General features: G+C 41.7%; 2 protein-coding genes across 2 annotated transcripts in view; both read left to right on the forward strand.

Annotated features, from left to right (window-relative positions):
• Window positions 1-11165, forward strand: part of LOC109955769 (FERM and PDZ domain-containing protein 4-like) — a 44657-nt gene extending 33492 nt beyond the window's left edge. The window contains 9 exon segments of the mRNA XM_020592218.1: window positions 1190-1309; window positions 1840-1976; window positions 2686-2812; window positions 5162-5251; window positions 5404-5586; window positions 5740-5878; window positions 6288-7304; window positions 7640-8186; window positions 8189-11165. Of these exon segments, the coding sequence (XP_020447874.1) occupies window positions 1190-1309; window positions 1840-1976; window positions 2686-2812; window positions 5162-5251; window positions 5404-5586; window positions 5740-5878; window positions 6288-7304; window positions 7640-8186; window positions 8189-10985 (5157 nt within the window). The 3' untranslated portion in view covers window positions 10986-11165.
• A 2983-nt stretch (window positions 11166-14148) lies between these two features.
• LOC109955733 (uncharacterized) lies at window positions 14149-18369 on the forward strand. Its single transcript, XM_020592148.1, has 6 exons — window positions 14149-14541; window positions 14828-14932; window positions 15301-15431; window positions 15603-15764; window positions 15954-16180; window positions 17589-18369. Exons 1-6 carry the CDS (start codon window positions 14475-14477, stop codon window positions 17689-17691), a joined length of 795 nt encoding a protein of 264 aa, XP_020447804.1. The 5' UTR covers window positions 14149-14474; the 3' UTR covers window positions 17692-18369.
• Window positions 18370-19402: the final 1033 nt, after the last annotated feature.

Genomic DNA, 19402 nt, shown 5'->3' on the forward strand with positions numbered 1-19402 from the left:
TATCAGCACCGGCACAGCAGGGGCGACAGCTCATATTACACCTTCTCTCCCACACCCCACAGATATGCAGACACCACACACACACACACACACACACACACACACACACACTCATCCACAGTGTCCGCTACATTTTAATGAGGTTGCGGCATCATGAGAGGACAGTTTTAATATTCATAATGCACAGTTCAGATGTGAAACTTTGAATTTGGCACATACACACAATGGCAGATGACTGTTGAAGAGTCACTCTCTTTTGACAGGCCTGATAAAATATTCGCTAAACTGTAATACAATAATATAATAGTTGATCTCAGTGACAGCTGCATGGGAGAAGGCTGGTATTCCTTGAAATTGAAAATCAACTGCCTCACCATCTCTAAACTTGCATATTAAATAATTCATCAAATATGATCAATATTTAAAAGATAATGCCAGTCCTGTGGTTTTGTCTTGAATAAGAAATAGAATCAAATGCACAGACAACCACAGCGAGCAAGTTTTTTCTGGGTTACTGCTGTTGAGATACACAACTATGTCTTTAGGTTATTAAGTAGTTTGAATAATAATCATATGACACCTCTGTTAATGCAGCTTCTTCTACAGTCACCAGTGGTGCAAATGTAGCAAAGTGCATTTACTCCATAACTATGCTAATGTGTCATTTTGAGGTACCTCCATTCTTCATTCGCTCAGTGTGTCACAGAAGGTCTGTTTCAGCCATCACTACTAACACATTACATCACTATTCTACTGCTAGTTTAACTTGTCTCAGTATTAAATGTTCAATATTACAGTTACTAGTGATACTGATACCTGACTGCCACTACTACTGCTAATATTACTACAGTACTTCCATTGTACCACTACTAATCTCATAGCTATTACACTAATCCTATCATTGCTACCACTACTACACTACAGCCTACTACTTCATTTCCTAATGAGAATGGATCTTGATGCTGTTGTATGCAAGAACAGTAATCACACTTTCTTGACTGAAGTAGAGAAAGCATATGAAGTATTTATGTTATTGTACACAAGGCACTTTGCCTCTTCTTTTTATTCATCTCATCATGTGTTGAAGCTTCTCTTTCCTCCTCCTCCTCGCTCTTCTCTCTCTGTGACTTATCTCATCATGTGTTTAAGCTTCTCTTTCCTCCTCGCTCTTCTCTCTCTGTGACTGCAGGTGACCCAGAGGCCCAGCTCTGGCAAGATGAAGTGTTTCTTTAGACTGAGCTTCGTGCCCCGGGACCCTGTGGAGCTGCTTCGGAGAGACGCTGTGGCATTTGAATACCTCTATGTACAGGTATTGTGGTTATTATAATAACTAAAACCTGAAAATATGATGAAGTAAAATCTTGTACAGAGTGTAAAATTGCTTGTCAGCTTTAGGACATGTATAATATAACACATGGTTTGGTGATGATTTTAAGTGATTAACATAATTACTTAACTTTATTCAGAATTGATCCTTTCAAGACAAAATCTAATTAGAAATAAACTCCTTACATAAACCCAGTCCTATTTCCCTAAAATAATAAATTGCTTCCCCATAGAATTCTTTGATAATTAGTGAAGTGAAATAGCCTGAGAGAAGGGAGGCTAATCATCTTTTCTTGTCAGAGTTCAGGATTTTGTGTTTCCGAGTCCTTCATCTGGGACAGGAAGCTATATCCCTTTGAAGGAATCTCAAGCCACAGAGGTTAAGAACAACTTATTTCTGCTCAGTTGGGATGCTCTGCTGCTCGGATCACTCTATGGAGAGATGATGTGAATTTCAGTGCAAAAACCCGACTATGGGATTCTTACGTAACTTTGCTTTCTGTTTTGCCATAGAGTTGCAACGATGTGGTCCTGGAACGGTTTGGCCTGGAGCTGAAGTACGATGCTGTGCTGCGACTGGCGGCTCTGCAGATGTATATCCTCACCATGACAACCAGACAGAGCCAGAAGGTCTCTCTCAAATACATCCAGTAAGTTTTTTTTTTTTTTTTTTTTAAACAGAGGTTTATGGGGGATATATGAATTCTTTGTTCTTTGTTGAAACCATAGCATTCTGGTCAAGCCATCAAATCACATTTAAAGAAATGTCAACAAGGCCTCCAAACACTGGACCTGATGCAAGTTACACATCACATGAGAGATTTAAGCTTTCATCAATTTTCTTGTGCTGAATTTTTCTTAGGTACGAACTTGATTCATTTATGGTCCCAGTGTAAAGATAGTTCATCTGTGGCCACAAGAGAGAAAACACTTGTTTAGCTTAATTCTGGTGCCTTAATCTGAATGAATGTGGACACTGAATACGAGGCAGGAATAAAATAATTACTTTAATTCAAAATAAATATCCTGATCATGGTTTAGCAGTTTACTGAGGTAGAATTGTTTTTTTTTGTTTGTTTGTTTTTAGATTTTAAGCTTTTGTGGTATATTTCAGCACAGAAAATTACACAATTCAGTAGTTGTAGAAAATGTTCTCACATTTTACAGTTGAGGTCCTGTTGAAGAGACACTTTCACAGAGAAAGTTCTCCTTTTTGAAGTCCATTGTCAGTTCTGCTCCTGACAGCTTGTTCGAGAGTCAGTGCCATTCAGTTATTCACTTTTAATATACTTTTCTGGGTCCGGTAGAAGTGCTCTTTTCTAGGGTGAATTTATGCTGAAATCAATTTCCTCTTAACAGAAAGGAGTGGGGTCTGTCGCTATTCCTGCCTCCCGCCGTGTTGTCCAGCATGAAGGAGAGAAACATCAAAAAGGCTCTGACGCACATCCTCAAAACCAATCAGAACCTTGTGCCTCCAGGGAAAAAAGTAAGCAGCTCTCTTTGTCTTCTTTTGCCCTTGTTAATAAACTTTTGACACACACATATGCTCACAAACACACACTGTCTCGATGTTTTCTGATGCAATATCCTACAATAGCGTCGCTGTTGTGCTCAACCTTGTAATGGTTTTCACCCTTGTCAACCTGAGACCCTTTGTCAAGCCAGACCTTGAATGCTAATGGGAATAGCAAGCAAAATGCATTGTCAAACTGTATGCATAATAAGATTTTCATCTTCACACGCACACACACACACACACACACACGTCCCATTCCGGTGCTGAACCTTTTAGTTTTAGGTGAAACTGTTTCACTTAGACAGTTGGAATACAGGTGTGAGAAATGATATAAAGACTTTCAAGCTAAATTATTAAGTGTAATAAAGTACATTGAAAACTGTAAATACAGTGGGTACGGAAAGTATTCAGACCCCCTTAAATTTTTCACTCTTTGTTATATTGCAGCCATATGCTAAAATCATTTAAGTTCATTTTTTTCCTCATTAATGTACACACAGCACCCCATATTGACAGAAAAACACAGAATTTTTGACATTTTTGCAGATTTATTAAAAAAGAAAAACTGAAAACCAACACTGCACTGCTATAGTTCTAAATGTACTATAGCAATGATGGAGCCATTGGCTGACATTTTAGAATCTTACTGTGGAAATCAGCTTTGGAGATGTTCAGTTGGATGCATGCAGGAAGTAGATATGTTATTTTGTCAGTCAGCACAAGACATGCCTGTGGCAACAACAAATATTCACCCCCAGTCGGTGTATTTTTCTTACTGTCAGCAAATCCCATGAAAGACCATAACCAAGTTTGAATAATACTGTAGCTTATACCTCTGAACTGTTTTTCTCCAGAAAACTGTTTGTCTATATTCTTACTTTAAACTGTAATGCATGTTCAAGGTGTAATCAGTAGTTTTCTGTATTAATAAATGTGCTCACTAGTTTATTATATTTATTATTGCAATATGTGGATGAATCGGATTTGCTCCTTTTATCTATGGAATTGGTAAACGCTACCTTTGAATCCAAGCCAGTAAACATTTGGACAATAAACCAGTGTTAATTACAGCTGAGTCTATCATTATAGTTGGATGCTCATTGTTGGCAAAATAAGGGCGGGCTCCTTTGTGATTAGTTAACAAATTAACACATTTATAGGAGAGACAGGAAATTGAATTACTTATACTGTATAATGTTCTAAAAGTTGCTTACAACATGTGTTGTCTCTGAGAAATGAAGCTAAACGTTTGGGCAACATCACTCATCAGTGGCATCGGTTCATGTCCAACGTAATTTAACTAACTACAGCTTCATGCAGTGGATGAAGGAATGCGGTTAAGGTTAAATATACCTGACCTCTGTACTGTATATGTGTGTATACAGTATGTGTCTATAAAATGTCACTCAGCTGAGAAGGATATTGATCTGTTCTCTCCACGTCTGGGCAGTAGAATGTGAATGATTTGTATTCACAGCAGCAGTTGATATCCAGTCTATTCATTAGGGAGAAATACAGCCAAGCAACACCAGTGAACTGACATGCAATTCAAATCGCTGACACTCCAAATCAACTTTCTCATTATAGTGTCAAAGTTATCACTCAGGCTTCATCAAAAGACACAGCTCTCTCAGTATTGTGGAAAGGCTGAGCTAAAAATGTAATAAAAACTGGTTTCACCTAGCAAGGTCAGACATCCTGTTAGCCTTTTGTTTCTGATACTGATGTTGAGGTAAAGTATTACTGGATTATACAGTGGACTAGGTATATTCTTAAATTTTGGTGCAGCATCAGGGGATTGCACAGTAGATGGAGTGTACCATATAAGTCTTATGAGTATTATAAGTGGTTATAAAGTCAGTTTGATGTATGACACACATACACGTAGTTGGACAATAATTTTTATTGAGCTGCTTTTGAATTATAAATGTATTGCTTTCCCTGAGCACGTGGTGCTAAAATATAGGAGCACTAAAAATCCATTGTTAATATGCTGGTTGGATATATACACGTCTCATAGTGGTGGGTGCATCAGTACTTAAAAAAATGTACATTTTCAAGTCTGAATTTTAAAAATCTCATTGACTTTTAATGACTGGAGAAAGAGACATCCACACAGGCAAGTCATAGAGAGTATTGCAGTGGAGCAGCTCTTCAGTTTTTGATGAGATTTAAATCATATAATGAGATATAAAGGAAATCAATGGTCTAGATCAAAATGGCTTAGAAGTGCTTTACTTCCTGACATTGGAAGACAAATGTGTTTGTTCAGGTTGAAGTGATTTCATTTAGTGATGTATTTTACTTCTCTCTGTGCAGCTGACTGCTTTGCAGGCCAAGGTGCATTACCTGAGGTACCTCAGCGAACTCAGACTCTATGGAGGGAGGGAGTTCAAATCAATACTTTTGGTAAGGCCTTTACTTTGGAAGGATTTGGAAAAGTTTGACAATAAATGTGATGTGGTCAACCTGTCAGAAAGATTGCTGAAACCTCTTAGGAGAAAGGTTTAACATGGATAATGAGATTCTTAATTAGTTTCTAGTGTCTGCTTTTTTTCTAGCAAGGGGGGAAACAGACAGAAGTGACACTGTTAGTGGGTCCACGTTACGGCATCAGTCATGTCATCAACACCCGCACCAACTTAGTGGCCCTATTGGCCGACTTCAGTCATGTCAACCGCATCGAGATCCTGACTGAGGATGAGACCAACGTCCGACTGGAGCTGCATGTTCTGGACGTCAGGGTGAGCAGAGTTCTGTCTCAGAGCAAGTACCTGCAAGCATGAGTTTGCCCTACATAAATGATAGCACCTATTGGCTTTACTTTCTTTTTGTTTTTCTTTTCTCTCCCACCTTCCAACATCCCTTCCTCTCTTCCTTTCCTCCTTATGTCACAGCCCATCACGCTGATCATGGAGTCGAGTGATGCTATGAACCTGGCCTGTCTTACAGCAGGCTACTATCGCCTCCTAGTGGACTCGAGGAGATCTATTTTCAGCATGGCTCACTGCAGTAGTGCTGGAGGGGATGACAGCGGTGAGTTGTTATTAACTATGTCTGTATGCATGTGTTTGTGGTGAAGACAGCATGGATAATGATAATAATAATAAAAAGACAAGTTTCTAGGGCAAGATACTTTATTAATTTATACTAAAAAAGGAATATCACATCATAAGCTATGTGAGAGTAGCTTTTTTTTATTTAAGCTGTTTGCTCCATATAAAACTATTAAAACAAGTTGAGGAACCCTCGTGCTCTGACCCATTTTCAAACAGACAGACTAGATTAAATGAGTTAAAAATTTATGTTTTACAGTGCTGTATCAAACCTCTGAAATGTTGAAGCAGCACACTCAACATCTAGTGAAGAGAATTTCCTTTAAAATTTAATCATCATAAAATATAAAACACAAAGTAATAAAACTATGTATTGCTGCTGCCTGCAGGCCAGGATCACGTCCTAGAGTGGCCATACGGCACATCTTTGGGGGACAATGAGGAGCCATCACCCAGCCAAGGAGACGTCAACAACAGGGACTCTGAGTATTCAGACAATGGACAGAGGGAAAACAGCATCTCTCCTTACTTCCATGAACCTCAAAACCCTGAGAGATATCTTGGGTCAGGGCAAAGTCCGATGCCTCCCCCTCTTCCCCCTGCCACCAGACACGAAACTGAAGATTCTCCTCGGAGCGCCAAAGTGTCATTTATTTTTGGAGGGGACCCGCCCTTAAACAAGCCCAGGAAACTAGGCTATGAAAGGCTAGTGGAGAGCCCGGAGTTACCTGAGCATGGCCCGCCCTACTTGCACAACACAGAGGTTCAGTCACAGAACAGAGTGCCATTTCAGTTTAGTGGTCTGACACACGTCTATAGTAACATTGTCAGTGTAGCAGGTGGTGAGGAGCCACTGCTAAGGGATCTGCTTTATCGTGACACAATGGATGATGCAGAGGATGACGACGATGCTTCCTGCGAAGAAGACTCCACTGGGGGAACACCAGTGGGTGACAACAGAGTAGGTGGAGATGAAAACTGTGGTAACCCAGGTGGTGGGTTAGCCACAGCAGCTGGAAAAGGTACCTTCCTCACGCTTTCTGGTTCTACCGATGACATCATCGACCTGACATCACTTCCTCCTCCTGAGGGAGACGACGGCGTTGACGATGATGAAGACGACTCATTGCTGCAGACACTCAACCTTGCAATTGCAGCTCCACCACCAGGCTTTCGGGACAGTTCAGACGAGGACACAGCTCCAGAGGGAAAGCCATTAACCACATGTGACAGTGAAGATATTCCAGTGTCATTAATTGATGCCATTCAGACACATGGGGAGGGGGAAGGGAGCAGGGGCGGGGGAAGGCTGGAGAATGCAGTCGTAAATACTCTACAGGCACTGGAGGCTCTGTCTGTCTCTGAACGGAGGCCTACTGTGCCACCACCCAAAAGTAACAATCCAGGTCTGTTGAATACTACCGTAGGCCTAAATGTTGGATTACCATCATTCATAAAGCTGCTGAGCTTGGGTTTTCTGACCTTTTAACTCAGTATATCCCACCTCAAAATGTCCTGTGTCTCAGTCCACAATGTTTGAGTATCTCATATCACTTAGACCATAAAGAACTTGTCAGATGTATTTTTTTTGTCTGTCTACCATTTAGCTTTAATTCTTCATGCCAGAACAGAAGCCATTTAAATAATGTGCCTGCTCAGTAATTTCAAATGCGGTCATTACTCTGTGTAATATTTACAATACACATTTAACAGCAGTTATTTTGTGTTTCTTATTTTCTAGGTGTTTACACATCTCAAGGCTTTAGCCCAGAGTCATCCTCAGATTCTGGCAATGAGACCAACTCTTCAGAGATGACTGAAATATGTGAATTGGCCGCTACTCACAGGCACAGCGAGAGCCACGTGCATCTTCTGGTGGCCACAAGGGAAGGATACCAACCTTTACTTGAGGAAAAAACAGAATTCCCCGTCTCACCCAGTACAGGGGGAACGATACCGAAGAAAACCCGTAGTCCAACAAGGCACCTTCAGCCTCCAGCAGTTCCTCCAAGACAGAGCCCCCAGTTGGACAAGGCATCTTCAGGGCCAGATGGCTTGGAGGGGAGGTCCCAGATTAACCCTTCATCCACTCTGCAGCGCCCAAGTTCCACCACACCTGGAGGCAAACATCACAAAAAGTCTGCAGACTCCAGTGGGAAGTATAACACTTTCAGCACAAGGGAAGGGCATCGAAATGAGAGTGGTGGCGCAGCCATATTGACTGGGACCAGCGCACTTCATTCTGTGAGCGAGGGGAAAGTCAACAACGACAGAATTCTTTTTTGCCACAAAACTATGTAGCTGAAGACCTGGGAGTGAACAGCCTCCCCCGTGACCATCACAGAATTCCCTGCCCTCCTTCCTCTGCCTCTAATCGCCTGTTAGATGTTGCCAACTTGGACGACTGTGGTACAGATAATGGCACTGTGGCTGTGGAGCAAGATGAACATCTAGTTGTAGCATCATTACTGGCCCCAACCGAAAAGTCCAGATCAGGAGGATCTGACCAGGGATCAGACATACAAAGTGACCATCATCCACTTTCGAGACAGCAGAGTGTTGCACGGTTGTGTGAGTACCATCTATCGAAAAGGATTTCAAGCTTGCAAGGAGAAGCCCACAGTTCACTACAGGGTTCTCTGTGCTCATCACTGGATGCAGGGGGGAGCATGAACAGTAGTGCCTGTGCCACTCCAACCGACTCACCACTGGGCCCTGGTGCAGTTGAATCAAAACACCACCATTTGCAAAGGCACCCACTCTCTAGGTCCACCTCTTCATTACTCAGGGTGCTAAATTATGAAGATAACAAACCTGGACTCTCTCATGGCATCCCTGGCCAGAATGCTCAGGGAAAAGATCTCCACCCTCATGCAGACCCTGCCCTCCATCAGAAAATGTTGCCCAACATTCACCCTCCTGATGCTGGAGCTGAAACAGGTCGTCCCTCCTCAGCCACACTGTTTAAGCATAAAGAAACTACAGGTAATAGAAGCAAGAGGCCCCACAATGACCTGCATGCTAAACAACAGGCCTGTTTTAAGGGGCTGAACCCAAAGGAAGGCGGTGAGGCCTACAGGCAACTGATTAACTATCTAACAGTCAGCCAGATGCATCAGGGAGGGAAGCTGCACAGTGCAGGAATGGGAGGGGCAGTGAAAAAGGACACCAGGCGTTTTATCACTAGCAACCCTCAGCTTATTGAAATGGTTAAGAATAGGGGGAACACCACTGCTCGTTGCCCATGTATGCCTTCTTCCATATCATCCCCCTTCCTGAGCCCACATTTAGTCAACCCTAATGCGACTAACATGCAGCTGGCAAATAAAAATCTACAGTCATATCATTCAGCCACACTTCCTGCCAAACTCAAGGGAAGTCCTGACATGCATGCTCAGGCACTGAATGATTTTAGGCCAGCTACTGCTGAGAGGAGAAGCTCTTTTTCTGGCTTGGAAAGTGAACTAGAGAGGAGTGGCATGGACCCAGAGCAGTTCCTGTTACTGTATAAGAGAGAGGGCTGTGTCAGCCGTGATGGAGGAGCCGTCACATGTGGAAACCGTGAGGGTGGGGGAACCATTAACCATCTCCCACCTCGATCAAGAAGCCAACCTAGTGGCAGCACTGAGGACTGGTTCAAATCAGACCCAAGGGCAAAGCATGCAGTTCGCCAGTCTTCTCATTCTCATCCTAATGATTCTCTTTTTTTCTCTGCTGCCCCCAGTGTAAGTGGTCAACGGGCAGACCTCAACACCATGTCATTGGGGAGAGGAGATCACTCATCAGCTTTTATCAGACAGGCATTTACTGGCAGAACTTGCATTGCATCTCCAACTTCCATCCCACAGCCTGCCCCTCCTCCCCCACCTCCTCCTCCTGTGCCAGCCAACACTAGCTCCAGCAACTCAGGGTATACACAGGATTCCATCCATTCCATCCAGTCTCAGCAGAATCAGAACCACATTCAGGCTGTTACACCGACCCTGCCACAGACCGATCCTTTCAGTAATAACCTGCAAAGAGGCCGGGAGCTGAAACGCAGCTCCAGCAACATGACTGCTACTTCTGGTAGTGTGGAGGTTCTGTTTGAAAAACCCACCCGAAGCCGAAGCCAGCAGCCCTTGTCCCCATCTGTGACCCTGCAAGGTGAGACCAAAGCACAGCGGCGTCCAACAAGAAAGCATCTCTCCAAGAGCTACTCACAAGGCTCCGTATATCCCCAAACCACATGCTGGTCTATGGGCAGCACGCTAGACAGTAGAAGGGCATCTGTGGTATTTCCATTGCAGAAAGACACTAAACACCTGAAGGGCTCTCAAAAACTGGACACCAGTCCCTGGAGATGCAATGGGCCTTTCAGTTACTGTTTCTTTAAACGCAAGATTGAAGGTGAAGAGGATGAGATTGAGTGGGAGAGGCCCAGAAGAAGCCATGGTGGGAACAAGGTTGATGATGATGGTGCTGCTGCATCAGCCATATTTCCCTGTGGCTTGGCAATGGATGCAGCTGGGGAACAGCTGTATGGGGAAGTCCTCAACAACATGAGCTTCAGTGACCGTCTCGCACGAATCAACACACTCAAGGATCGCATGTATTGCCTCCCTTCTGGCTTTACTGATGTCCGCCGTGATGCCAGTGAGCTCATTGCACTGGTGAGATCCAGCATAGGGCGCTGCGATCGTGGAGTCCAGATGCCAATCCAGGATGTATCACAGTATAAACAGCTCCTATCTGTTGAGTCGAAAGAATTAGGTCGGGCATGTCGGAGGATGGCACAGGCCCACAGTAGTCCTGAAGAGATGTTGCTAGCTGTAACTTGTAGCTTCCAGGTGCTCTGCTGTCTCTGTGAAGCTTGTATGTGTCTGGTTAGGGGGCTCGGGACATCAGCTTCACACCAGCAGAGAGAGGTTGTGGCAAAGGTTGATGAGGTTGTTATGAACTATATCTGTTTGCTCAAAGCGGCTGAGGCTGCCACCGTAGGAGCACCAGGGGAGCACAGTGTGAAAGCCCTTGTCCGCCATTCCAGTACCATGTCGGCCATTGCTAACGCACTCACCCGCTCCCTTAAAACACTGCTTAGCAAGTAGAGGCTACTTCTTATGCTTTATAGTGTGGTCTATGCCAGCGGTCCCCAACCTTTTTTGTACCACGGACCGGTTTCATGCATGAAAATGTTTCCACGGACCGGGTAGAGGCACGGGGGTTCCAATAACAAAAACCTTTGTCAATTCATGTAATCTGAATGCAGCAATTACACTTTATATTAGGCAATTACAATAATTCTACACTATATCAACTCACCATAATGCAGAGTCAGTGGGAGCCCTGGGCTTGTTTCCCTTGTTGGATAAAATTATTAACAAAATCATACTTTAAGGTTGATTGTAACATTTGATGAATTAAGAACTTAATTAGTAGAAGATTAACATTATGCTTGTTGATTAGTCAACCTGTGTGTTTACTTTGTTTGCGTCTGATAATTCTATCATAGTTAAGATTTAGTTTATAGCACACATAAGTTTACCTACTTTAATCTTACAGTTATGTTTATATAGTTACATGTCACCTTATGTGTTCACTGAATTACTGGTCAGTATTTACTGCGTTAGCCAACTGGAGCACTGTTTAACTAACATCAACTAACATTGAACCACCACCTTATTTTGGTGGAGGGGTTTGAGTACCCGAGTGATCCTAGGAGCTATGTTGTCGGGGGCTATATGTCCCTGGTAGGGTCTCCCAAGGCAAACAGGTCCTGGGTGACGAGTCAGACTAATAGCGGTTCAAAAGCCCTTTATGAATAGATTAAAATCAAGGACCGTGACGTTGCCCGGCATGGCGCATGGCACATCAAAGCGTTTACTAAAACACTGAATTTCATTAGGTTTACAGCTTTGACAAGGAGGGTCCACAGATACTTTATTGTCACCACCTGGCTGAGTTCCTTATGTCCAGTCTGCTCCGTAATTTTGTCTTGGTTGCTGTCATTGCCGAAAAGCCCGCTTCACAAAGATAGGATGTTGGAAATGGTAGCAGGGTTTTCATTGCTCTTGTGGCGATTTCGGGATATTCTGGCTTGATTTTCATCCAGAACATCGGCAGAGTTGTTGCCTCAAACGTACGTTTAAGGTCACCGTCATTTGCAATCTCCAGCAGCTGATCCTCTTGTTGCACAGACATGCAGAGCAGCCTTGGTGTGCGAGAGTCACCTGTTGCACTAACCCCGTATTTTAAGTATGACTCCTGATATTGTCTGTTAAAAGAAGCTTTCTTTTTCTTGGAGGTCGTGGGCTCCTCTTCTGGCTCCTCAGTTGGCCTTTTCCCCTTTGAAAAGAAGCCCTTCAAAGACGTTTGTTTTTTACTCATTTTTGCTAGTTTGCGGGCTTAATTTTTTTAGCAACGTATCACATGACGTCGTGACCGACACATGCGTCTTGACGTGTCAAGGGGCACAGGTGGATGATACGTCAGAAAAAAATCCCGTCGTTTTTCATAATAAAACATCTTCCAGACTCTAAAAATCAATGCAATGGAAATTATATAAATTATTTATTCTTTCTGTGCGGCCCGGTAACAAATGCCTCACGGACTGGTACCGGGTCACGGACTGGTGGTTGGGGACCACTGGTCTATGCAGTCAGTAGAAGTCTGTCTTGAAGCATCTTGTTTATTTTTGAGACTGCTAGAAGAATGATATATTTTTCATAATAGGTCTGAATCAATATAGTGTAGGGTTTGTTGCAGTTAGACTTACCATTAAAGTTACATAATACTCAGTATGAAAAGATGAGTAAGATGCTGAAATGCAGGCCTATCTGACTGCACTTGCTTTTTGTGATGACAATGTTGTAAATTACAAAGCCATACTGTCACACACCTTTGTAATATGATATGTACCTCATAGATATCCTTTTACCTGTGCATTATGTAACTTGTAAGTTGTATAGACTGTACATAAATATATAATGAAATCATATTATTTGCTGTAGCAGTTTTAAGAAGCCACTGTATTCAGTTTAACTTGCTCCAATATTGTACAGGGTTGGAGTAAATTTACTTTCAGTTTATAAAGTGCAGTTTTACTACAGATATTTTTAATTGTAATTATAATAACCTACAGTAGCTGTAGAAATATAAGTAAAAATGTGTCACTCTATGTCCAGTGAGGATACTGTTGCTATCATGCTAAATCTAAAGTTATATTTCTGAATGACTGTGTAACTGATTTCAACCATGTTGCATTACAGTTGCCATTGTTTTAAATTAATTTATTTGTTGCAAGATGAAAGAACACTTATTAGAAGTGTTGAAAATACAGGGACAATAAAATTGCACAGCATTAACCACTGCTTCATATTTCAACACATTATTTTCAAAAACAAATAATTAACAGTAACTAATAATCTGTTCCCCCCAAAAGCTAAATATATACAATTATATTAATAATATAATATTAACAATTTAGGAAGCATTTGAATTTGACATATTTCAGATAAACATTTGTTTTCATAATATTCAATCAAATTCTGAACTTGAATTATTTATTATTTCAAGTGTATCAAGATGCAGTTTAGTCTCTTGACAAGAAATGACATTGCTATTTTTGTTTTTTCAGTAACTCACTAACCTATTAAAAGACATTTTACAGATATTTTATGTATCTTTCTGTGTCTCTTTTGGTCTGAATGCTTCATTGTAACATAGAATTAGCATTAGTATCCTTTTCAGAATAAAAACAATCCATTTTAATGTTGGTTTCATAAAGGTATTGCTATAATGCATGTTGTAGCAGCATAAATTGTGATAGTTATCAAACATTCCAGGTTGTTGGGCCATTTCTTACAGTTCTTTTTGATATTTCAATGATATTCACGACAACTGAAGGTTATACTGGAGTTCAAGCTTCTTTATGGCTTTTTAGCATCATCATTATGATATGAAACAAGCTGAATAATAGAATAGGTGTGCCTTCATTTATTCTTCATATTTATATTTAAAAATCCTCTCACAGTGCCAAGTGCCTGACTTGACTTATTTGAGAGCTGCATAAAGAATTTAATAAACTTTTTTTAACACTAGTGATCACTATGGTGAAGGGACACGCGTGCACGTGCATATATTCACGTAATCCTTTACCCAAGCAGCAGAACAGATGTGGGGGAGGAGCGTCACTTCAGCATATTGGGCGCCTTTTTTACGTATGCAGCGACGTTTACCAATCAGGTCGACGCAAGCAAAAAGCCACGCCCGCGCAGCAACATGTGTCGCGCGCCTTTAACTGTGTTGTGGTGGGGCAAACAAAAGTTAGTAGTTTCTGCTCATCTCCTTTTCGGAATATTTGGCGAGTGAGAGGATTGACTATTGTAACGCTGGGTTAAAACCAGACAGCTTTGACCTTGTAGTGGATGGTCGATAATTGTGCTGGTGTCTCTGAATGTGCGCCTCACTTTTATCAGCTGAAGCTGACTACAAATTATTGGTGGGCAACCCGTGGGGTTTAAAGTTCAGCTAACACTAGTGTCACTGGCTGCTAGCAGGTAGTTAGCTCCTTACCTCAACCGATTAGTTTGGTCACAATGGCAGCTGTGTGCCCGCCACGACGTGCCTTGGTGGAAATACCCGCTCCTCAGCCCAAAATCGCAGGTAAGTGTTAAATGTGACAGGTGTCTTTCAGGGCTGCCAAATGTTCTAAATGATTGTCTCAGTGCGGGAGGCGCTACTTTGCTATCATGCTGTTATTATCACGAGGGCGCGCTTCTAGTGACTGTAATTTGGACAGTTGCGTCAACTTTCCACAATTTTGCTGGTACGCATCTTATTTTTCAGACTTCTCGGTGGGTTAGTGTAGTGCGCATTATGCGTTGTAGGAGCTATGAACACTAGCTACTATAAACCTGTACAGAGTTTACATTTTCATTTGTTTGTTTAGCTCGAATGAGGAGGTCTTACCTAGAAATTCTAAGTGCCCGTTTGGCTCCATCTCCACTTCTAAGGGAGAGAAGCACAGCTGCAAACACGAAGCGTGTACAGTCATGTAAGTACAACTAATTTATTATAAATATACCTGCAAATCTAATGAGGGGTCGTTTGTGTGAGCTGATATCACAGGAAATAAAATGGAACAAGAAAACTTGTATGTTAACCGAAAGAGAGTGTGAAGACTAGTTGTGATGTATCCCCCCCTGTCTTCCTTCTTGTTAGTGTTAGAAATTGTGAGAGCCGATATTTAAATAAATAGTGTTCTGAGGAATTGTTATATTCTTACCTGTGCTCTGAAACATTTCAGGTAAATGCCACTATATACCAATGCTGACTAGTCCAATGTACTTGCAGGCTGCTGGGTGATTCTTTCCCTTGTCAGCTGCTGTTTGCTTATCCTGATTGTGCTGCTTTGTGTTGTAGCGGATTTGTCCATTGGTGGTGTGTGGAGTGGGAGAACGGAGGAGCACTGTGATAAGATGGATGAGCACCATACTCCACTCTCCAAACAGCAACTTGTACAGCTAATCAGATCCCTCATCTTAGTTGAACAGGTAATCATACTGCCCAGATAATGAAAAATTTAACAACTGGATGTTTGGTGATCACAGGGATTCAAAAAGCATATTAAATCCACACAAAGTAAATTAAAATGCACTGCTCATCTAGGTGCCTTCAGTGCATACAATATAACCTGACATATGATGTGTTGCATTGTATCCTAGAGCCAAGAGCCTAGGAGCCAGGCCTCAGACCTGAAGTATCTGCAAGAGGACTTGCAGCTAAAAAAGGCAAATGTTTACAGGTCCATCCCCTACTCACGGTTTGGCTCCAACAGGGATGCTCACTGCTACAGAAAGGCGTATCCTCACCTAGTGGCATTCAAAGTAAGTTGGTGGTATATAACAATTTTGTGTACTCTCCATATTCTATCTATTGCTATAGATTGATACATTTTTTCATTATATATTTAATTCTTTCTATAGATGAAAACCTGCACCACAGCTTCCTTCCTCTGTGTGGCTCTGAGCTGAGTGTGGCATGCCTTTCCATTACCTCCTTGTCCTCCCCCACAGGTTTCGTGTCAGGAGTGGGGCCAAGTTCTTCTGAGGAACAAAGAGTGGGATGCTGTGTTGGAACACACACTGATGGCATGGCGATACACCAGTGAGTTGCCGCAGTGGGATACAGCCAACCATAATGCTCTCCGAGAACAGTGTTACAGCATTCTGGCAGCTCACAGCCTCTCTGCTCTCCAGCACTACCACCCTGAACCCAACCGCGGACGTGAGCTGCTCAGAAGGTAAGCCTAGGAAGCATCTGCATGTAGACTTTAGATTATATACACAGTCTGCCAACATGCATGCACAACAATCTTATATGCATGCTAATCTGATTTAATAAAATTCACCCACAATTATCATATGAGCACCCGTTGTTTGGTTGCTTGCCTAAAGGAAACTCATCTGCAGATGTCACTAACTCAACTAATGACTGTTTTGATAGTCAAATAATGTATTGAATACTGAAACCAGTAATTTGACTCTGCTGATTATGAATTTCATAATTCCTCAGTGGCACTTAGCTGTGACCTTTAAATTTAGCTTTTGTGTGTTTTGGTATCATTGTGAATAATTTATTTGCTGTATGTTCATTGTCAATAACAATTTGTTGATCAAAGAAATGCATTTGAAAATGCACAATCTAAGTTCCTAACATGAAGTAACATGGCTTTAACAGAAAATTAGCCAGCTAGTGGGGAAGCTTACTAACTTTCTGACACACTTTTCCAAAAAAGACTTTGTCATTAAAAAAGGAGTCATTATAAAATAGTGAAGACATTTTTCTGAGCTTCACAGACCCCATGAATCGACTGTTTATTATCAGAATTTGTTTCGTTTGGATATCATGTCGTTTGGATATCATGTGGAAAGCCTGGAAGAGCCTTAGGACTATTTAATTTTTATTCCATTCATCTGAGAGTGGCAAGGCCCTCGGCTTGAGTCGGCTGCATCCACAGTGTCAGTCCATCAACAAAGTCACTTTGCTTTTATTTTGTGGCGCTAAGGTGTTTCCACCAGACTGCCCTCATTCTTCTGAACAGCAGTCAGTTCCTTAATTGAAATGGGTCAACTGGTGGAATGATGCTACAGCACTCATCACTTTAGGATTAGTACTTGAAATCAGAGATCTTTGTACACACTGACAGTTAAACCTGTGACATACGGCACATCCTGCCAGTTTGTAACATTCTCTCTGCTGGTGTTTCAGAAACTATCTACAATTTTAATATCCAGCTGAAACAAAGCTACATGGGCATCCTACTGTCTTACTACCTGTTGGGTGTGGGTTCAGGTGTTTCTTTTATCTGTCACTGGCTGTTATGCTTATCAGCCACTTTTATTATTTCAGCAGCTAAAGATTCTAATTACAACCTCAAAATAATAGTTGCATATGTGCTAAAGTAGCAGGTTAACAGTGCAGCTACATGTTTGCACAGAGCTACTGCGGAACTACCTAGCTTGTTGAGCTTCCATGTCTAGATGCCGTCATGATAGTATGTTTGTTTGTAGCTTCCTTCCTAGTGCCTAATGTTTTTGATAAACAATGAATCTGCACCAGAAACCTTCAATGGTGTATTGTTAGCATTAGCAGAATTGAAGGCTATTGGCGAATCCTGTGCAACACATCACTCTTCTTTCTGTTTCTAGGTTGAGGATGGCTAAGCTGCAGAGCCTGTCAATTGTGCCCTGTATTCAGGAGCTGCACAGGATTATGGGACATGCCAATGAGTTGTTCATGAACACAAAATAATACAAGGAACGAGATGTAACCGGTTGGCTACATCCCAGTGAAAAGTGGGTTTTAGCCATGCAATGATTTGCATGGTAAGGGGCCAGAAATGCTTGTAGTGTTTTTTGGAAAACCGCTCCAGTGTTCTTCTGAAGGGCATAGTAAAACCTGGGAATGCAGTAAGTGCCAGATAAAGCAGGTTTCAGTAGGAGACAAAAGCAACCTTCTAAATGGTTGAAAATGCAATAAAACTTTATTTAATCACACCACTTTTTTTTTTTTTTTTTCCATCAACTGGAAAGTATTACAAGTAGCGTATCATCTGTTGCATGGCACACCCCCGTGTGGTTAGCTAATGTAACTTTAGGTTAATACTTTATCTAACAGCCTTATTACAAAAAACAAGTTTTCTTTTTAGAGGAGTATTAACATTATGAGATGTTGCATTAGTTGGTTCTAGCATCAATGTATTGTGTCTTTTTAGAGCTCTGTATAGGTAAACTTGGTCTTGTTACTTTATATGGATGTTGAAATATGTTTACGATACTTGAAACTGTGGCCTTATCCATGTTTGGCTGTACTTGTTTTATATGTATAGCTTGTTTCTCACTGATTGCACTGTTGTGGTTTGTCCTGAAAACTTGAAAATTTTTGATAAAACAAACCCCTAATTTAAATAAAGTTCCTTTGTACTGCAAAGTTGTTCACCTGTTGTCTGTATATTTACTGTAGACATCACCTCTGTATCTTAACCTTTTTTATGTAGTTTTAATTGTAGATTTACTCTAACTGTGGGCAGCATGGTGATGCAGTGGTTAGCACTGTCGCCTCACAGCTAGAAGGTTCTGTGTTCGAGCCCTGGCCAACCAGGTGCGTTTCTGTGCAGTGTGCACATGTGGCTGTGTGGGTTCTCTGTCTTCCTCCCACAGTCCAAAGACATGCAGCTTAGGCTGAATGGTGATTCTAAATTGCCCATAGCTGCAAAAATCAAATCTATTAATAGTGCTTCAGCAATGTCATTGTCAGAACCAAAACATTTTGTGAATGAGTGGGGGAAAACTGGCTATGCTGACTCTTTTGTTTAATGCATTAGACCTAGAACACAGCTGCTTACTTGTGCTTGTCATTTGTTTCCCCAGAGAAATATAACCCTCTAAGTAATCCATGCTGGGAGAATAGTTTTGTAGTTGATTTGTAGACCATAGTCTGTAAAGTACATTGAATAGAGACTGCTGCTTCTTAAGGATAGGCCATTTCAGTAGATAATAGGATTAATCACTCAAGTGATTGATCTGTCTGTCCTGGCAGCATGTGAGCTCTGGTTTGGAAGTTAGTGTTTTACAGCACTAGGTGGAGCTCACATTGCACTGTTTTCCAACATCTAGAGTCACATTCTCTGGAGTCAGGTTTGTGACTTAAGTGGAAGGTCAGTGTTAATACCACAGGAGAAACGGCTGCTGCCATGGCACTCTTTTGAGTCTATATGGAAATATTCTCAAGTGCTATTAAGAGTTCAAGATAATTAATGGGAGGATGGTTGGCGGCCGAGCAGATGTCCTGCTGTGGAATTGTGAAGTAAAATTGCTGTAATACCACTTTATTATATAGGGACTTTTGCAGTGAGATCATTTACCTCCTACAACATCTGTACTTTTAATGTTTGGCTGTGTACAATTATTTGTCCCCATGTTATTGCACAGAGAAATATTTTAATATTACAGCCCATGGCAAC

This window comes from Monopterus albus, unplaced genomic scaffold, assembly GCF_001952655.1.
Source record: "Monopterus albus unplaced genomic scaffold, M_albus_1.0 scaffold16.1, whole genome shotgun sequence".
NCBI classification, from domain to species: Eukaryota; Metazoa; Chordata; class Actinopteri; order Synbranchiformes; family Synbranchidae; genus Monopterus; species Monopterus albus.

Coding starts and splice junctions, on each gene's coding strand:
- LOC109955733 (XM_020592148.1), top strand. CDS start 14,475: ATGGCAGCTGTGTGCCCGCCACGACGTGCCTTGGTGGAAATACCCGCT. Junction 15,765..15,953: donor CTCACCTAGTGGCATTCAAA/GTAAGTTGGTGG, acceptor CCTCCCCCACAG/GTTTCGTGTCAGGAGTGGGG. Junction 16,181..17,588: donor GGACGTGAGCTGCTCAGAAG/GTAAGCCTAGGA, acceptor TTCTGTTTCTAG/GTTGAGGATGGCTAAGCTGC.